Source organism: Solanum dulcamara, chromosome 12 (assembly GCF_947179165.1).
Source record: "Solanum dulcamara chromosome 12, daSolDulc1.2, whole genome shotgun sequence".
NCBI lineage: Eukaryota > Viridiplantae > Streptophyta > Magnoliopsida > Solanales > Solanaceae > Solanum > Solanum dulcamara.
In genome coordinates, this window is record NC_077248.1 from 28,422,238 (window position 1) to 28,441,638 (window position 19,401).

Consider the following 19,401-nt stretch of genomic DNA (forward strand, 5'->3'; position numbering starts at 1 on the left):
GCAGTAATTCATGCTTTGAAAATATGGAGGCATTATTTATATGGTGTACATGTTGATATCTATACGGATCACAAAAGTCTCCAATACATCTTTAAACAAAAAGAGTTGAATTTGCGTCAGAAAAGGTGGCTAGAGTTGCTGAAAGATTATGATGTTGATATCCTATACCACCCGGAAAAAGCAAATGTTGTGGCTGATGCACTTAGCCGTAAATCCATGGGTAGCTTAGCAGATGTACAACCAGAACGGGAAAAGATAGTCCATGATATTTGCTAGTTAACTAACCTTGGAGTTCGATTGGTGGATTCTAGTAATGGTGAAGTTTTTGTTCGAGGAGTTGCTAAATTCTCTATCATGGAAGAGGTAAAGCAACGCCAGTATGAAGATCCTATTCTGGCACAGTGCAGGGATGCAACCCTTTAGAAGGAAAAGACTCCATTCGAGCTGGGAAGGCATGATGAAGAGCAGCAATCCAGAGCTACGACACCAGTACTTGCAAGTTGAATTCATCGGCTATGGCATCTACTATCGAAATAGAGTAACTTTAACTCTCAAAGGTCAAGCGATGGAGATTGAGAATATTCTTAAAGTTTTTACATCCATCGATTTCTCCTTCAACAACTTTCAAGAAGAGATACCAGAGGTATTGGGAGATCTCAAATTGCTGTACCTTCTTAACTTCTCACACAATGCATTGACAGGAAGGATACCAAAGGCCCTTGGAAAGTTGACTCAGCTTGGATCCTTAGATCTTTCGGTAAACAAATTAAGTGGGAGAATTCCAGACGAGCTTCCAAGTCTCACATTTCTTGCTTTCTTGAACCTATCTTTCAATCAACTTTCCAGTACGATTCTAAGAGGCAACCAACTTCAGACATTCTCAGCAAATTCCTTTGAAGGGAACTCAGGGCTGTGCGATTTTCCTTTAAAGAAAACCTGCAGTGGCACCACAGGGGCTGGATCATCACAATTTCCTAGCAGACATTCTGAACATGAAACAGTAGATGGGAAATATATAAGTTTTGCCTTGAGATCTTCTGTGGCCTTTGGCATCGTAACCTGGCTGCTTTTGCTTAGCCAAAAATATAATGAGCTTATCGATAGACTTCTTTTCAGAATATTGGGTCAGCAAAAAAAGAGTGGCAGGAATAAAAACCAGAGAAGGTCAAGGTAAGTTGAGGTTTGTTGTAGAACAAAAGGTCAGTAAAGTTGTTGCACTATGACTAAGTTTTGAAGTTTAATGTCTCACATTCTTTTTTATAGGCGTGTCGTTAGTGTTTGAATGGGTGTTTTATTCAAGTATGTTGTATCATGTTGATACCACAAATTTGGAATGTTCAAGCAATCCAAATTCCTTGGTGCAATAAGATTTTTCCTGTATGTTATGAGAAACACTGTGAAAAAAGCAGCTGATACATTTTTAACCTGACAGTCATTGTACATAAACATGAATTGATGACATGAAAAATGGCCAAATTCAAAACTAGTGCTGTCCATTTTCTATAGTTTTAGTTTCCAGCAGATCTAGCTAACATGTCATTCCTGATTCCACTTGTGGTTTTCTCTCTTTCGTACAGAGTTTGCATATCCGGAACCCGTAGTAGACCCTCTGTATATTCATATACCTCAAGCTTGGTCACTTTTCTATTAACTTCTAAGACGACTAAATATTAATGGTCTCTACTCTCTACCTGTTTCTGTAATAGACCCTCTGGTTATTCATATAACCGCAAGATGACTGAATTGTCTCATAAGTTCAGCTTATTCTAAATGTGATGATTGCTAATTTGGGCGACAAAATGGTATGATACTAGGCTTAGGGAATGGGAATAATAAAACATAAAATTTATTGAATCAGTTCAGCCAAGAGGGAGTTGCTGGTAAGCACAAAATAAATTATTGAATCAGTTCAGAATGATATATCCTATAAAAAAGAATAGTGTACAAAGTGAGGGAAATTTTAAGTATATATACAGGATATCTTGCGCTCACCTCGCAAACTAGACACCTTCTCTAAAAATTCCAGTAATTTCCAAATGCACCTTATAAAATGTACAAATCTAATCCTATAATGTGTAATGTATGTATGACATTATAACATGTTATAAATTAATTTTCACTCCTCTAGTTCCATTGACAAAACCAGTTTGTGTTGGGAAAGTTGATTCATGTCGACCATGTCTTTCGGGATCATATTTCTCTCCATCACCCCAAAGGGCATAGGCTTCTTCACCATGAACTGCGTCATCCCCAATCATTAGCTGCTCATCCAACATTCTTAAAGGGATGAACAACCTTATTGCAAGTAGGACTAACGTCGTTGCAACTATGTTCCAACCGATGATGAAGAGAGCTGCAACTATTTGCTTAAGGAAAAGACTTCTACCACCTCTACCATAAAATGCACCCTTTGTGTTGGTGACTGGACGAACAATACTACAGAGAGATGGTTCTGCCAGAAGACCAGTTAATAAACTGCCTAGAAGTCCTGCCACAGCATGTGTGTGAAACACACAGAGCCAGTGTATCATCCACCTGTTACTATACAACAATGAATTCAGTTATCAAAATAGATGTACTTTTCTCCTACACTGACAGCGTAAAAGAATTTGTTTATACTACTATCATGTTACGATCTAAAAATATAACTAGAGATAACCGTCCATTATAAGTTGAGTTAGCAACTAGAAAAATAAGGCAATTAACCTGCTACAACAGTTTAAGATACATTGATAATAATGTAACTTTTTTTTACCTATGTAGTGTACAGTAGCTAAATCCTATTATTATTATTAGGAATGAGTAGATTATTTTACGTTATAGTACATGATTATTTTGTATGTGTTTGTGCATAAAATTTTATCGCTAAACCATAATTAATCAATATTGTTTTGTACCTCATTTTATCACTTAAACACGATAATTGTGATAAGTATTTTCCAGTGTTTGAAACAGACTTTAGCATTGGACTAGCAAGTATACCATTAAGAGGGATGTGACGAGTATTTATGTAATAAGAAAATGGAAATTGAGTTTAACACAAACTCAAAATTTAGCTCATTAGTTGAGGATTCTCCAAAACCATATAATACGACTAATAACATGTTTGGCCCAACTTTTGGAAATCAAAAGTGCTTATTTAGAAAGTTAAGGTGTTTGGCCAAGCTTTTATGGATAAAATAAGTGTTTTTGAGTAATATTAATAGTAATAGAAGTTGTGTTTCAGAAGTTCAATTTTTTTTCCTCCTAAGCACTTTTAGAACCTTCTCCAAACACAAATTACTGCTCTAATATTGATAAACTCATTTTTCAAAAATGATTAAGCAAACACAAAGTATTAATCCTAGAAAGTAATTTTTTGAAAAACACTTATGATAAAAATATTTTCCAAAATAAACAAATTTTAGAAGATTGATTTAACGGGCCATGCATACGTCACCAACATGAGAGTCTGTTGAAATTACCATCTATTCTAGACGATTTGTGTAGCGGAAGAAAGGTCTTAGAGAGAACTAAGAGTTAAGTAGAGATGAACTCTGATTTTCATATTAATGTACAAATGAATATTACACAGCTATATAGAGGTCTGACTAACTCATCTGTTGTAACTAACTACCCTACCTAACTTGTACAACAATAATTAGTTAAGTCTCTAATTTTGTTAGAGTTGCACAGGCCTTCATGTGATTCCATCTTCAATACTCCCCCTCAAGCTGGCATGTGTGAAGATGTTCAACACTCCCAGCTTGGACATTAAGTACTCCTGTTGTGTTCTAGGCAATCCTTTTATTAGAATGTCTGTCAGTTGCTCATTTGTACCAGTATGCAAGGTTCTTACCATTCTTTGTTGAATTTTCTCTCGTATAAAGTGACCATCGATTTCAATATGCTTGGTCCTCTCATGATACACTAGATTTGTTGTTATTTGCAAAGCAGCCTTACTATCACAGTAAAGATCAATGGATACTTCTACTTTTGTTCCCGATTCGTTAAACAGTCCTAGAAGCCATACTAACTCTGACACGGCTGTGGCCATACTTCTGTATTCAGATTCTGCAGATGAATGAGATATAGTGTTCTGCTTCTTTGATTTCCATGAAATTAATGAATCTTCATGCTTAATAAGAAATCCTATCACTAACTTCCTTGTGTTTGGGCATGATGCACATTCAGCATCACAATATGCTGTCAACTTGTTTCCCCTTTTGCTGCTCATAAGGATTCCAAGTCTCGGTTCTCTTTTTATGTATCTCACAATTCTCAAAGCAACTTTCCAATGTGACCTTTTCGGTTCTTGCAAGAACTGACTTAGTGTTTGGAATGCAAATGCAATGTCCAACCTGGTCATGGTCAAATACAATAGTTTCCATATCAATCTTTGATACTTGTCTTGTCCACTAGCATATCATCCTATGATTCACCAGTTACTTTATCAAGCTCCTTGGTAGTATATTTCTGATTGCACTTCAAGGGTGTCCAGCTTGGCTTCCTTGCATTGAGCCCAAGTTCTGAGATAAGCTCAAGTGTATATTTTCTTTGGTTCATAAGAATTCCTTTGTCTGATCTACTGAATTCAATTCCTAGAAAATATTTCAGCTCCCCTAAATCTTTGAGCTTGAAATCTGGTGAAGGGATTCCTTGGTTTGTTGGATCAGTGTCAGATTGTTTCCTGTTACCAGCATATCATCCATATATAATAGGATTATCACAATGTTGTCTCCTTTCTTCATAGTAAATGAGGAGTAATCCAACACACTCTGAGTAAATGCTTGTTGAATAAGAGCCTCTGTTAACTTCATATTCCATTGCCTACTCGCTTGCTTCAATCCATAGAGGGACTTCACAAGTCTGCATACCTTGCCAGTAGACTCCCCCTAGCTTGTGAAGCCTTCTGAAAGGTGCATGTATACTTCATCAAATAAATCACCATGAAGGAAAGCATCATGCACATCTAGTTGATGTATAGGCCAACTTATAGCAGCAACAAGAGAAATAACTGATCTCACAATCACAATCTTCACAATCAGAGAGAAGGTTTCCCCATAATCTAAGAGTTCTCTTATTATAACCTTTGGCAACCAAGCATGTCTTGAACCTTTCAACATCACTATTGGCTTTGAGTTTGATCTTGTAAACCCATTTAGAACTAATAGGAACTTTCCCTTGGGGTAGATTAACTAACTCCCAAGTCTTGTTGGCCTCAAGGGTCTGAATTTCAGCCTTCATAGCATCAACCCATCTACTATCTTTGGAAGCTTCGTAGAAGGATTGAGGCTCTAATAAGGCTGAAAAACAAGTGAGATAGTGTTTGTACTGAGGTTTCAAATGAGCATAGAATATAGAGTGGCTAATTGGATGTGAGGGAGAGGGTCCATGTTCTGTAAGAGGAGTTTGATAATTAGTGAGCCAGATAGGAGCTCTCTTAGGTCTGGTGGATCTCTTTATCTCAGGAGTAGAAGTAGGAGAAACAAGAATAGAAACATATAAAACAATACTATTAGTGGGAGGAACAAGAAGGTGAATCCGATGATATAGGTACATCTAGAGAAGAATCAGATGGTATATAAGAGTATGAGACAAATAAGGGATTAGGTGTTTCTTTGTCCTTGAAAGAAAATACATCCTCCTTGAAAATGACATCTCTATTCACAAAAAAACTTGTTTAGCAAGATCATATAGAACATAGCCTTTAGTAACTTCTGAGTATCCCATCATCACAACAAATATAGCCCTGGCCTCAAACTTGTCATGAAGGTTCATCCTTTTAGCAAAGCATAAGCATCCAAGAGTTTTAAGATAAGTGAGACTAGGCTTCTTCTTATGGAATACAACATAAGGAGAGGATCCTTTGAGGACACTAGAGGATAGCCAATTAAACACTAAGTTGCAACTAATATACAATGACCTCAAAACTTAAGTGGTATGGATCCTTGAAACCTCATAGCTCTGGCAAACTCCAACACATGTCTATGCTTCCTTTCTGCAATACCATTTTGGTGGGGAGTGTATATACAGGTTCTCTGATGTATAATCCCATGAGAACTGAATAAGTCAGCACATCCTTCATTAACAAACTCTGTCCCATTATTAGTTCTAATGATCTTAATAGATCTTTCAAACTAAGTTTGAACAAGTTGAATAAAGTTTCTCAATATCACTATTACATCACTTTTGAATTTAAGCAGATAAAGCCAAATCACTCTGGAGTGATCATCAACAATAGTAACAAATAGTTTATTTCTATCAAATGTGGAACATTATATGTACCTCCTACATCAATGCGTATCAAGTGAAATATCTCATCAGATCTACTAGTAGTAATAGTAAATGGTAGTCTAGTTTGTTTAGCTAATAGACAAATAGAACAATTATGTAGCTGTTGTTTACAGATTTCATGTGATAGAGAAAGTACTTTTTGTATAACTCTAATGGATGTATGTCCAAGTTGTCTTTGCCACAACTGAATGTCTAATTCCCATGTAGATACAATTAGTCCAAAGCACTGGTGCATATCACCTTTGGTTGGATTTTTAGGGAGTAGGTATAAACCATCTTACTCTCTACCAATCCCCTTCACCGTCCCATTGTAAAGGTACTGAAAGATAAGAAAGTCAGGGAAAAATGATACCAAGAATTTAAGCTCCTTAGTGATTTTAGACATTGATAGAAAGTCAAATTTAAAGTCAGGGATGAACAAAACATTCTCAAGCTTCCTTGTATCTTGTATCTTGCATGTACCTATGTGTGTCACCTGTGTAATATCACCATTAGGCAAGTGCACTATCTTAGCATTTGCCCCTCTCAATTCAACTTTTTCATCCAATAATTTGACATCAGAGGTCATGTGATCAGATGCACCAAAGTCAACTATCCATGCCTTTTTAGTGAATATACTAAAAAAAGCATGTGCATGTACATTACCTGCCATATTTTATCTTGATGGTCCTTTAATTGAAGTAGTGTTCTCTTCATCCAACATCTTCATGATCTTGTCGTATTGCTAAGGTGTGAAATGTGGTACATCTAGGTCGATGAAGGTGTCATTCCTTGGAATTGTTCCTTTGTCAGTCTTGTCGCCTATTATCCTTCTGTCAACCCTCTCAGGCACTAGCTTTCTTCTTTCAGGTTGCCAATTGTCCTCCATCATGGCATTGTGTGTATGAACATTTGTGATTTTTTTTGAACTTGTAATCAGGTGGATATCCCACCAGCCTGTGAGTGTCCTTTATCTTGTAGTGATCACAGTAAGCATTAGGATCATAGCTGCTCTATTTGAACATTTGAAACTGTCCTTGTCCTCCTCATCCAATTCTAGGAGTCATTAGGGCTGTTACTTTATTTTGTCCTCTATTTCCAGGCAAATTTGGAATTGACATCATGTTTCTCTAATTCTCCCTTTCAATTAACATTGAATAAGCTCTATTTACAATGGGAAATGGATCCATCATCATTAACTGACCTCTTGCTTGCTCATAGGTCTTGTTGAGTCCCATTAGAAATTGCCACAGTTTTTGCCGCTGTATGAATCAAACAAAGTCCATTGATGTGTCACAAATACATATAAGAGTTGGTGCCAAGCTATCAAACTCTGTCCATAGTGATCGTATCCTAGAAAAGTATGTTGCAATACTTCTAGTTCCTTGAGTAATCGTTGTTATCTCCTTGTGCAGTTGATAGACTCTAGATCCATTGATTTTGTCTAATCGCTCCTTCAAATCTCTCCACACCTCACACACACTTGAAGAATAGACTATTCCACTAAGTCATTCTATGATACACATGTCATAATCCTCGAAAACACGATCGCATTATACATATCCCACATATCCACTAAGTTTGGGCCAAATGATTCTCGTTTAGAGGATCCATTGACAAATCCTACTTTGTTATGTCCTAGAATTGCTATCAACATTGCACGAGTCCAGACGAAGTGATTCTCCGATCCAGTAAGTTAGATTAAAACCAGTATCGTTCCTGAATTATCATTAGTCTACAGGAACAGTGGATGATTGTGACTCAATTTCTCTAGTAGTGTATTATCAGAAACAACTGCCATTGTTGCACTTCTTCTTCGATCAATTCCTTAATCGAGTTCAGTGAATTATCTACTTCATATTCTGTAAATCGAAGCCATATTCATGACTGTTAGCTCTGATATTATGTTGAAATTATCATCTATTCTAGATGCATTGTGTAGCGGAAGAAAGTTCTTAGAGAGAATTGAGAGTTGAGTAAGGATGAACTCTGATTTTTGTATTGCTGTACAAATAAATATTACACAACTATATAGAGTTCTAACTAACTCATCTTTTGTAACTAACTTGTATAACAATAATTAGTTAAGCCTCTAATTCTGTTAGAGTAGCACATGGCCTTCACGTGATTCCATCTTCAATAGAGTCAACATTATACTATAAACTTTGCTCATGTAACTAACAACAACAAAAACGGGGGGGGGGGGGGGGGAGAGGGGGGCAAATTGTTTAAATTTTTACCTACTTTTTTTCTCCTTCGTTAGAGTATGACATGGTAAGTGCCGTAGGGACAGGGGGGATGTTGGATAGGTTATATCAACTTATTTTGACATACAAACTAGGGGAACTTTCAAAAATAGCAAAGATTTAAATCATAATTAGGCTCCTTAGCTACAATTTGCTTAATTAAGTTTCATAACTATAGTTTTAGTTGTTATGCCAATTTTCATTTGTGTATCCTGCTGCATTATACAAATTGGATTTTCTCTTTGTATATCTCGCTGCATTATACAAATTGGGCTTTTAAAGATATTGTATATATTCACTTCCAGATTTGTATATTCGTTTCCAAATTTGTATATTCGCTTCCAGATTTGTACATTCACTTTCAAATTTGTATATTCGCTTTCAGATTTGTGTATGAACCCCTGATTTGTATAATAACAAATTTCATTAAATTATAGTCAATTCGTCTAATTAATTGAAACTATACCCTTATCGCATAATATAGTAATAATGTTTGTCAATCCGCATAATTTTCTCTATAAACTATTCAATTTCAACAACCATACATGAACACAATTGCCAAATACTCTATAGGACAAGTAATATTGTTTACAAAAAAAAGATTTGGAATATTATTAAAGTACGATTATCGTACCTTCCGTAGAAAAGTGGACTTTTTGTGGAGTATCATCATGGAATGCTTCCAGAAAGCATTCCCATTACTATGACTGTCCAAGCTTGCACCATTTCTACATCAATAATTAATTAAAAAATCATTGTTAAATAGTAAGATCCAATTTGTATGATATTGTTGGGTCCGTTCTCATTACAAGTTATTTAAAATAAACGGAAAAGGGTCTAAATTACCGTTGAACTTTGAAAAATAGTTTATTTATGCCTTTCGTTCTACTTTAGGGCCAATTATACCCCTACCGTTATAATTTGGGCCAAATATGCCCTTGAGATTAAATCTATTTTTTATCTGTTTTTTAAAATCAGTTTATTTTATTTTATTTTAATTTAAATTTGTTTTTAAAATCTATTTTTATATCCATTTTTTAATCTATTTTTAAATCTGCTTTTTAAATAATTTTTTTAAAAAAATCTGTGAATGCAAATTTATTTTAAAAACAAATTTAAAATAAAATAAAATAAACATATTGTAAAAAATACATAAAAAAACAGATTTAAAAATTTTTATTTTAAATTTATTTTTAAAATCTGTTTTTATATGTTTTTTAATTCCATTTTTAATCTATTTTTAAATCTGCTTTTTAAATATATTTTTTTTAAATCTATGAATGCAAATTTATTTTAAAAACAAATTTAAAATAAAATAAAATAAACATATTGTAAAAAATACATAAAAAACAGATTTTAAAAACATTAATTAAAAAGCAGATTTAAAAATAGATAAAAAAACGAAATAGATTTTTTTTTAAAAAAATATTTTTAAAAAATGGTTTTAAAAACAGATTTAAAAAAAATAAAAAAACATATTTAAAAGGGGAAATAAGTTGACCACTGAGAAACTGACACGTGGCATTCTGTTATATTGAAGGACATATTTGGCCCAAAGTATAACGGTAGGGGTATAATTGGCCCTAAAGTAGAACGAAGGGCATAAATAAACTATTTTTCAAAGTTTAGGGATAATTTTGGCCCTTTTCCGTAAAATCAAAAGACACATGGAACTCTCAGCACCATTCATTTAAAAATAAAAAAAAAGGAACTCGATACTTTGTACACCTTTATCTTACAGGTCGCACGTTTCTTCTATTCTTTTTAGTTACAAAGAAAAAAATGATAATTGATGACACATTTATGTGGTATAATATACGTAGAATATTATGTAGGATATAAAATTTGCATATAGAACCGTAAAATAAATGTGTCTAAGTGTTTACTTATGCACACCTAAAATTAAAGTATATAAATAATTAAAATTAAATTAAAGAACACATTTATGTATTATGCGAATAAAATTTGCCAAACTTTAAGGATAATAAAAAAGACTTTTCTTTAGAGCAAGAGTTTCTGCTTTACTTGCGATTTTGGACCAACTCAGAGGAGTGTTGGTACTAGGCACTTCTCTTAAATTATTAATATTAATTTCTCCGGTTTTACTTGTTTGACCTTTCTTTTAATCGATTTGAAAAAAAAATATTATTTTTTATATTTAGTAACTCTTGTATGACATATCATAAGGTAAAGATTAAAAATATTTTAATACATTATACATATTTTTTTAATTTCTACAAAAAAGGAGAAATTATGTACTTCCTCAATTGTATTTTACTTGGCGCATATATTAAAAATATATACTCGATATTTTTTTAACTTGTCTATTTTAGTAAATCAAGAGATTATATTACTTTTTTCCAATATCATCGGGTTGTGCCAAATCAACGTAGACTAGAAACAGAAGGAGTAGCGAGTGTAGAATAGATAAACGTAACAGGTTAATGCCATTGTTCTTTCCTCCTATCGTGCAATTGCATTAGTGATGTAATTGATAATATTGCTTAATCAAAATGAAAACATCACTCCAGCTACAGCTTTCTTTCATCACTATTCTGGTGGTGTTTTTGATCAGTTGTAATTATATTTCTGGCCAATGCTTGGAGGACCAAACCGCCTTGCTGATTCTCTCCTCTCCTCTATTTACAACACCAAGGTATGTTCCTCCCATGTATTTCAAGTATTCTTAAACATTCTCAATCTCTAATGTGAATTCTAAACTATATTTTAACATCAAATCCTCATCCCATATCTAGTGAAAACAAGAACTCACCTCAAGGTTCAAGAAGGAACTTTTGGGATTCCTCTTCAACGTTAGAGTTTTAATTGGAGTGTTTAAGGTATGTAAACTTATCAAAACGATGGACTAAGTTTGCCCACATTTCCTACATCTTCATTTAGTCAAGTTGAGTTTGAGAAGTCTCTTAATTATTATTTTGAGCATGAGTTTGAGAAGTCCTTAATTATTATTTTGAGCGTGAGTTTGAGAAGCCTCTTAATTATTTTGAGCATGAGTTTGAGAAGTCTCTTAATTATTATTTTGAGCATGAGTTTGAGGAGTCTCTTAATTATTATTTTGAGCATGAGTATTTTGAGTATAAATGAGTTGAGCATTAATACATTTGAAACATATATTTTGAGATTGAGAAGTTAAATTATGTTTTTAAATGCATTTATTAAGTCGAGATTATATCTATTTTAAAGAGGAGATGAGTTGAGAAGAGTTGAGTTTTGTACTAAGTCCAAAAGAGACTAAATGAATTAATTGAGTAAACACACTCATTTGAGATATGAGCATAGTAAATATATTTGTGAGAGTAGTTTTGGGTATCGATTTGGATAAGTGTATAGAACAATCTGAATCTCATAAACTACGTAGCCATCGTAGGATAAAATAGTATTGTTCATTCGAGCGACCCCTTATAGTCCTAAAAGAGGACTTATATTGGATCCAGAGATAAGTTTGCATTCCTTATCCTGGTAAAGTATTGGACGGTTGTGGCAACGGTCGTAGTTCGTTGTATCATCACGTAATTCATAAGTGATGGTTGTCTGTTAGAGAAACTCTCCAATAAAGTAGAGTATATTATTTTAATGTTTTGCTTCTATTGCACATTTTTTTGTAAAGATTAAATGGTTTTTACTTCATGTTTATGCCTTACTTCAGTTTAGTTATATTCGATCTTTTAGTTCAGTTAATTATTTCATTCAGCCTTATTACATACCGTATATTTCATATACTAACTCTATTTGGCGTTGCATCGTTTTATGATGTAGTTTTAGGTACTCATGATTGCAGATACTTCAATAAGACGTCCATCCATCAACAGTTGGTGAGAACCTCCTCACTTTCGGAGGGCTCCAATTTAGTTAGTTCAGTATGTTTACTTATGAGTTTTATTTGCTTATAGTCAAGTAGCCGTGGGTCTTGTCTCGACACTTATCTTCAGTTAGTAGAGGCTTCATAGATATTAAAAGTTAGAGAGTTAGTTCAATCTTTGCATGTATTATGATGTTGTAAATATTTTTACTACTTATATTCAAAGCTATTACTAGACTATTGCATAAAGTAAGATTGAGACATTTGAAGTTTATTTAAATGATTTTAATTCTCATCTTTATAAAGTTTTTGTAAGCATATTTAGTCTTCAGTTGAATAGTCAACTAGGTCAAGAGTTCGCTTGGGACTAGCAATGGTTTCCGAGTGTTGGCCACATCCAAGATATAGGCTCGGGGTGTGACAAAAGGGAAACAGTTGCTAAATATGCAGAGGACCGCATGTCTATGCAAGATGCACTGAAACAAAGAATCTGTAACACCCCTCAAAATTCTTTCCCTAAGATTCGGACCCTTCTTGTATTCGGGTAGGGTCGAACCCGAGTATTTTGAAGTATGTTCATAAATTAAGATGAGTCTCTGAGAGATTGAGCAGTGTTAGAGGTGATGTGGGGTCACCAAGGACCCCTAAGACCGAGCTAAGTCCAGAAGATCCATCGCGGCTAAGTTTTAGGATGAGTTTGCTTAAGGGGTCGACTTCTAACGACCCTATCTTTTGAAAGACATCAATCTAGGTGGCCTACGACCTATTAAATCAAAGGTCGTCGAGTCTTCTTTCCAACGCCACCAAGAATGTAAATTTTGGAGTTCGGAGTCGAAAGATATGAAGATCCTAAGACGAACTAGCATGGCAGGAATTTCATTTTTGGCCTGGGTTACAAATGCTGGGGAAATGGCCTTGGCACTGTAAGGGCGCGACGCGCCACTATCGCGCCAGAAACATGCCTCAGTAGTTTGGTCCTTGGTGCGACGCGCCACTAAAAGTTGTGCAGGGTTTTTCAGGCCAAATTTCCAGAACCCAGAAACTTTGGCCTTGGCGCTATAAGGGCGCGACACGCCACTATCGCGCCAGAAACATGCCTCAGTAGTTTGATCCTTGGCGCGGTGCACCACTACGAGATGTGTAGGTTTTAGGCGTAATTGGCCTGGCGCTGCAATGGCGCGACGCGCCACTATCGCGCCAGGTGCATTTTTACCTATTTTTCAGAACTTTTAAGAAGGGGCAATTTGGGAATTGTCCCAAATTATATATGTATCACAATAGACCATTTTAGGATCATTTTTCATCTCCCACTCTCTCTCTAGAAAAACCCTAGGAGTTCCTCTCTCTCTCTCTCTCTCTTCTTCTTCTTCTCCATTCCAACAAAAGAGTCCAAGAGCTTCAAGATTTGAGTCCTCTATTGAAGACCCAACACCAAGGTTTTCTTCAAGTCTATTCTAAGGTATGTGAGGCTATCCAAAACATAGGTTGAGTCCACCCATGTTCCCTATTCTTGCCTTGAGGTTAGATGTTCATGAAAATAGAGTTTCTTGGTATGGTGTATGTTTGAGTGAGTTTTGCCCCCTATTTAATTAATGCTATATGTGTTGATGTTGTTGAGATAAGAAGTTCCCAAAACCTTCATGTTAGTATGAGTTGATGGAGATGATTTGTTGTTATGTTTTGTTGATTTCCTTAACCATGTGATTACGTTGCATAGGTCAATTCCTTAAATGTGTTATTCTACTTGAATTATTGAATTAAAGCCATAGAGTTGTGATGAGTCTTGAGGAGTTGTCATAAATGCTTATCTAAATGAGGCTTAATTGAGTTGAAATGAGAATAGAGTTGATGAGTTGGCAATGACCCACATGAAACTAGCCGTGAGGGCTTGTTTGAGATAATTGGAGGGAGTCTTATGAGCATAGAGTCATAGAAGGAGTATTGAGCACCGAAGTTGGTAAGAGTATAGTCCATACTTGAACCCTAGAAACAACGCTGCCAACCTAGGTAGGGATGGAACCGTTAAAGTCGGATGCTTCCCATGGGATCAAACCGTTAAAGTCGGATGTTTTCCATTTATTTGTCCTGACATGATAGGACTTGACTAATCGATGGTATCCATGATTAGGGAGGCGTTCATGCCCTGAAAAGGTATGGACGGATGTGGAAACGATATCTGATTGTTGTACTATCGCTGGCTCATAAGTGATGGTTGTCGGATAAGAGAAAGTCCTAATTAGGTCTTGCTAGTACTCCGAGTCAGTTGAGTTGGGCGGCATGAGATTTGGTCCGGTCTAGAACACTTCTTGTTAGACAATATCCTCCGGAGACTAGGAGGGCTCACCAACTAGCTGAGAGCGAATGTGGATCTTCAACGGAGCGCCAGTTGATGATCTCTAGTACCTATCTCTGCATCTTGAAACGATGCAGGCCAAATAGCATCAGTACATGGAATGTACGATTATGTAAAATGGCTGGATGAAACGAACATCAAGAAAACGTCAATCATCAACTCAGGATCTCAACTCATATGTATGTACATAACATCTCACTCAATCACACTTGACGGAGTGCTAAGATATAAGGGCAGATTATGTGTACCTGATATTGCCGGGCTACGATAGCAGGTTATGGGAGAGGCACACTGTGCCCGATATTCTTTTCATCTAGGGTCAACAAAGATGTATCATGACCTTATATATTTATACTGGTGGAATGGCATGAAGAAGGATATAGCAGAGTTCGTAGCCCAGGGCCCAAAATGCCAACAGGTTAAGATTGAGCATTAGAAGCCTGGCGGACTATTACAGGAGATGGAAATCCCGACTTGGAAATGGGAAGCAATTAATATGGATTTTATTACAGGCTTACCTTACACTCCATGGAAGTATAATTCCATATGGGTTATTGTAGATAGGCTGACAAAATCAACCTATTTTCTTCCAGTTAGAACCACATATTCAGCTGAAGATTATGCGAGGTTATACATCAAGGAGATAGTAAGACTTCATGGGATTCCTATATCTATTATCTCAGACAGTGGGGCTCAATTTACAGCTAGCTTCTGGAGATCATTCCAAAAGGGATTAGGAACACAAGTAAATCTTAGTACAACATTTCACCCTCAGACTGACGGACAGGCTGAACATACTATTTAGACGCTAGAAGATATGTTACGGGCCTGTATTATTGACTTCAAAGGTAGCTGGGATGATCATTTGCCACTTATTGAGTTTTCTTATAATAATAGCTACCATTCTAGTATCCAAATGACCCCGTATGAGGCTTTGTATGGCAGGAAGTGTAGGTCACCTATTCGTTGGTTTGAGGTTGGTGAGACTAAACTAATAGGTCCAGATATGATTCAGCAAGCCGTGGATAAAGTGAAGCTCATTTAGGAGAGATTATTAGCAGCCCAGAGTCGACAAAAATCATATGCAGATAATCGACGTCGACCTTTAGAGTTCCAAGTTGATGATTAGGTGTTCTTGAAGGTGTCACCCATGAAGGGGGTAATGAGATTCGGTAAGAAAGGGAAGCTTAGCCCGCGATACATTGGCCCTTACTAGGTTGCCTATGAGTTGGACCTACCATCTAATTTGGAAGTAGTGCACCCTGTCTTTCACGTGTCGATGCTTCGTAAATATATTAGTGATCCATCTAAATTATTCCCAATGGATGACATGCAGGTGACGGAGGAGCTGTCTTATGAGGAAAACCCTATAGCTATACTTGATCGCCAAGTCAGAAGGTTACGTACTAAGGATGTGACTTCCTTCAAAGTAATGTGGAGAAATAAAAATAGAGAAGAGATGACCTGGGAAGTCGAGGAAGAGATGAAGAATAAGCATCCTCACTTGTTCTCTACGCCTACAGGTAATCTAAACCTGTAGATCAATTATATTGATTTATATATTAAACTATATGTTGTTGTATAAAAAAAAATTCCCCAAATTCCTTATAATACTTTATGAGGCGGATTTAACATTCGAGGACGAATGTTCTAAAGGAGGGAAGAATGTTATATTCCGTATTTTTGCTCCTTGGACTATTCGTGAGCTAACGGATATAAATTCAAGAACTTTTAATTTTGAATTTTAAAATGACATGATTTGTTGTAAATGACTAGTTATATGGATAATTTATGTGAAGTAAAAGACATCTCAAGAAGTACCCTTGAGCCAAATCAAAATAGAAGCCATCAAATATTTTTTTTCTTAAAGTCACGTTATGGGTAAGCTGACTTCGGGAGGCCATAACCCCTTTATAATTTGGTAATTTGGGAAAACCCTCAAAATGAAAGCTGTATAAAATTGAAATATATTTCCAACCATAGGTCGTGGGTCTGGAGTTGATATTGGAATAAAGAGATATGCATGTTTTAAGACAGAGGGGTCAAGCTGGATAGTAGATTCGGCCCAACCCGATTCTAACTCGGGTCAGGCCCAATAACCACATCCTTAAGGGATTTGTTTAAGTTTCTATATTCATCCTCAAATAAGAAAGCATCCATAAATTTCCAGAGAGAGAGAGAGAGAGGATGTTCTTGAGAAAAAATCCCAATCCGACCAAAATTTGAGTTCCGAAATCCGAAGCTCATGAAGAGAAAATTGTTGTACGTCGCATTGGCTTCAATTTAAGCTAGATATCAGCCAATAAGGAGAAGATTTAATTTGTTTACTGTACACTTGAGGTAATATTAAAGTCCCTTTTTCATTTTTAACAAGTTTAGTTAGAGTTTTAACGGATTAGAATAGAGAAAATAGCGTTATAAACTAGTTTGATGATTTGTTGAGATTTATGGTCAAAGGGTTGTTTTAAGTAGCTTAAATTGATGGAATTAGCTTATTAATGATGTATAATAATGGTTGATATTATTTTGATGTTGTTGATGAGTTGTTGTTCTTGAATTTGGAGGAAAAAGGTGTATGACGATTGTGAGTGTTCAAATCCGTTTTAGGGATTGTGTAGCTGGTAGTAATTCTGGAATATCTCATTGTGTAGATCTTTGATTTTAGATATTAAACATGTTTTGGAAATTTAATACACGTACCTACAACTCTTATGTTTATGTTATAGTCTATATCTATTGTTTTATGTCGAAAAAAGGGGATGAATCATGAGACAAATTCTGTCCAGATTCTGGATTGAAAAATCCCTCATGTATAGCTGTTAGTGTTTTGATGATATATTTTTGTACAAAATGAGTTTTGAATTGATTGCTTTTGGGTTAAAACCTTAAGACATAGATCTAAAAGTTTCATGAAGGTAATTAAGTCCAGTTTTGTCATTTTCAATTTCAAAATATGGACACAACTTGAGATACTCGGTTTTCCGAACTTACTATTTTAGGGTAACATAATTCGGGTGGAAACATTCTAGGCTTATTGTCAATAATAAATTTTGTTTTATGTCAATATTTTGGATTGTTGATATTACTTGATGATTATATGGCTGATTTAAAACTGGGAAAAGTGAGCGGTATAGGGGAGGTGCTGTCCAAATTTTTTTAGAAATAACCTAGGAACGGTAGAGTACGTTTTATTCATGTCCATAGCTTAACTATAGTGCTTAACGTTTTAATATAGGTTGAGAAAATATTGGGCAACATATTCGTATAAATGCTAAAGGTATGTAAAGCTAACCTTTCTTTCTTTTGGCATGATCTTATGAAATAAATGGACGACGAATGTATAAAATCCAACGAAGCTCTTATTCTTAGATATACTAGGATGACGAATGTTCTTAATTTTCAGAATATATATCGTTATGTATTGACTCATATGTATGATTCCAGCCATCCAAGTTTGTATAAGTCATATTTTAGGATAAATCATACTTCTGTATAATTCATATTTGGAATAATTTATAATGTCAATCGGAGGTTACTTGAATTGAATATTGTCTTGATTTTCAAATGATTGTTCATTTGAATTATTCTATTGATTCTCAAATGATGATTTAAATGCATATGGTTACTCACTACTCTACTCGTGCATGTATTAATGTATCTTTCACCGAGTCCCGGGCCGAGTATGTATTCATGCACAGTTTCACTGCATAATTCACCAAGTTCCTCACTAGAGGGCCGGGTACGGTATATATGTATATGATGATATGACATGAGTCCATGATGGGCTGAATATGATATATATGTATACGACAGATTCACTGAGTCCCTAAAGGGCCGGATATGATATATGATATAAGCATGCATGACTTTATTTCATAAGGTATAGGTACAGTGACTTCTTGAGTATCATACTTGTCTCGGGAAATCTCTACTTTAGCTATGATGTTTCTTATTGTATTTTATGCTTATATACTTAGTACATATGTCGTACTGACCCCCTTTCTTCGGGGGGCTGCGTTTTATGCCCGCAGGTACAGATACTCATTTTGGAGAGCCACCAGCTTAGGATTTTACTCAACGGGTTTGAAGTGCTCCATTATCTCGGAGCCTAAACTTTTGGTACTAATCCTTATAATATATATATTTGTGTATTTAGGGGTACGGCGGGGCCCTGTCCCGTCATATGCTATTGTTAATCCTCTTAAAGGTCTATAGACACATGAGTGGGTTGTGTATAAATGTTGTCCGGTGTACTAGTATGGCTTATGTTTTTGGACATTTACATTCGAAGTGGAAGCCTTGTTGCCTTACGTATTATGTTATCATATTTTGGACAATTAAGACTCCCCACGAGATAGGTAATTTTGGTATATATATAAGTGACAGTTTGAGACGATGTGCTGCCCATATAAATCCTATATCATGTTTAATTGCCGATTGACTATTCATAATAGGTATGTATACGAGTGTCTAATTCGGACACTAGTCATGTCCCACGGGGTTAGGTCGTGACATTTAGACACCAATTTAATTTTTTTTAGAAAAGGACCAATTTTGGGGTCTAAAACAAGAAAAGTGGGACTTGCATCCAAAATTCTGGAACTGACCCCAACAATAGGTTCTAAACAACACGTTCATCTCAAGGATTGAATTACAACACAATTCGGGGAGGAAAAATAACACAAGGAAATCATGCAACATGATTCTCATAATTCGAGCTAAAAATG

The 19,401-nt window shown here is 35.4% G+C and overlaps 1 protein-coding gene and 1 pseudogene across 1 annotated transcript; one reads left to right on the plus strand and one right to left on the minus strand.

Annotated features, from left to right (window-relative positions):
• Positions 1-379: 379 nt before the first annotated feature.
• On the plus strand, positions 380-1,282 carry LOC129875697 (receptor-like protein 42). The gene is made up of 2 exons (XM_055950965.1): positions 380-1,170; positions 1,264-1,282. The coding sequence occupies exons 1-2, from the start codon at positions 380-382 to the stop codon at positions 1,280-1,282; spliced, it is 810 nt and encodes a 269-aa protein (XP_055806940.1).
• An 820-nt stretch (positions 1,283-2,102) lies between these two features.
• Positions 2,103-9,227, minus strand: LOC129875699 (ammonium transporter 3 member 1-like; annotated as a pseudogene).
• Positions 9,228-19,401: the final 10,174 nt, after the last annotated feature.

Bases quoted from the DNA above. Each gene is read 5' to 3' on its own strand.
- LOC129875697 (XM_055950965.1), top strand. From the start codon at position 380: ATGAAGATCCTATTCTGGCACAGTGCAGGGATGCAACCCTTTAGAAGG.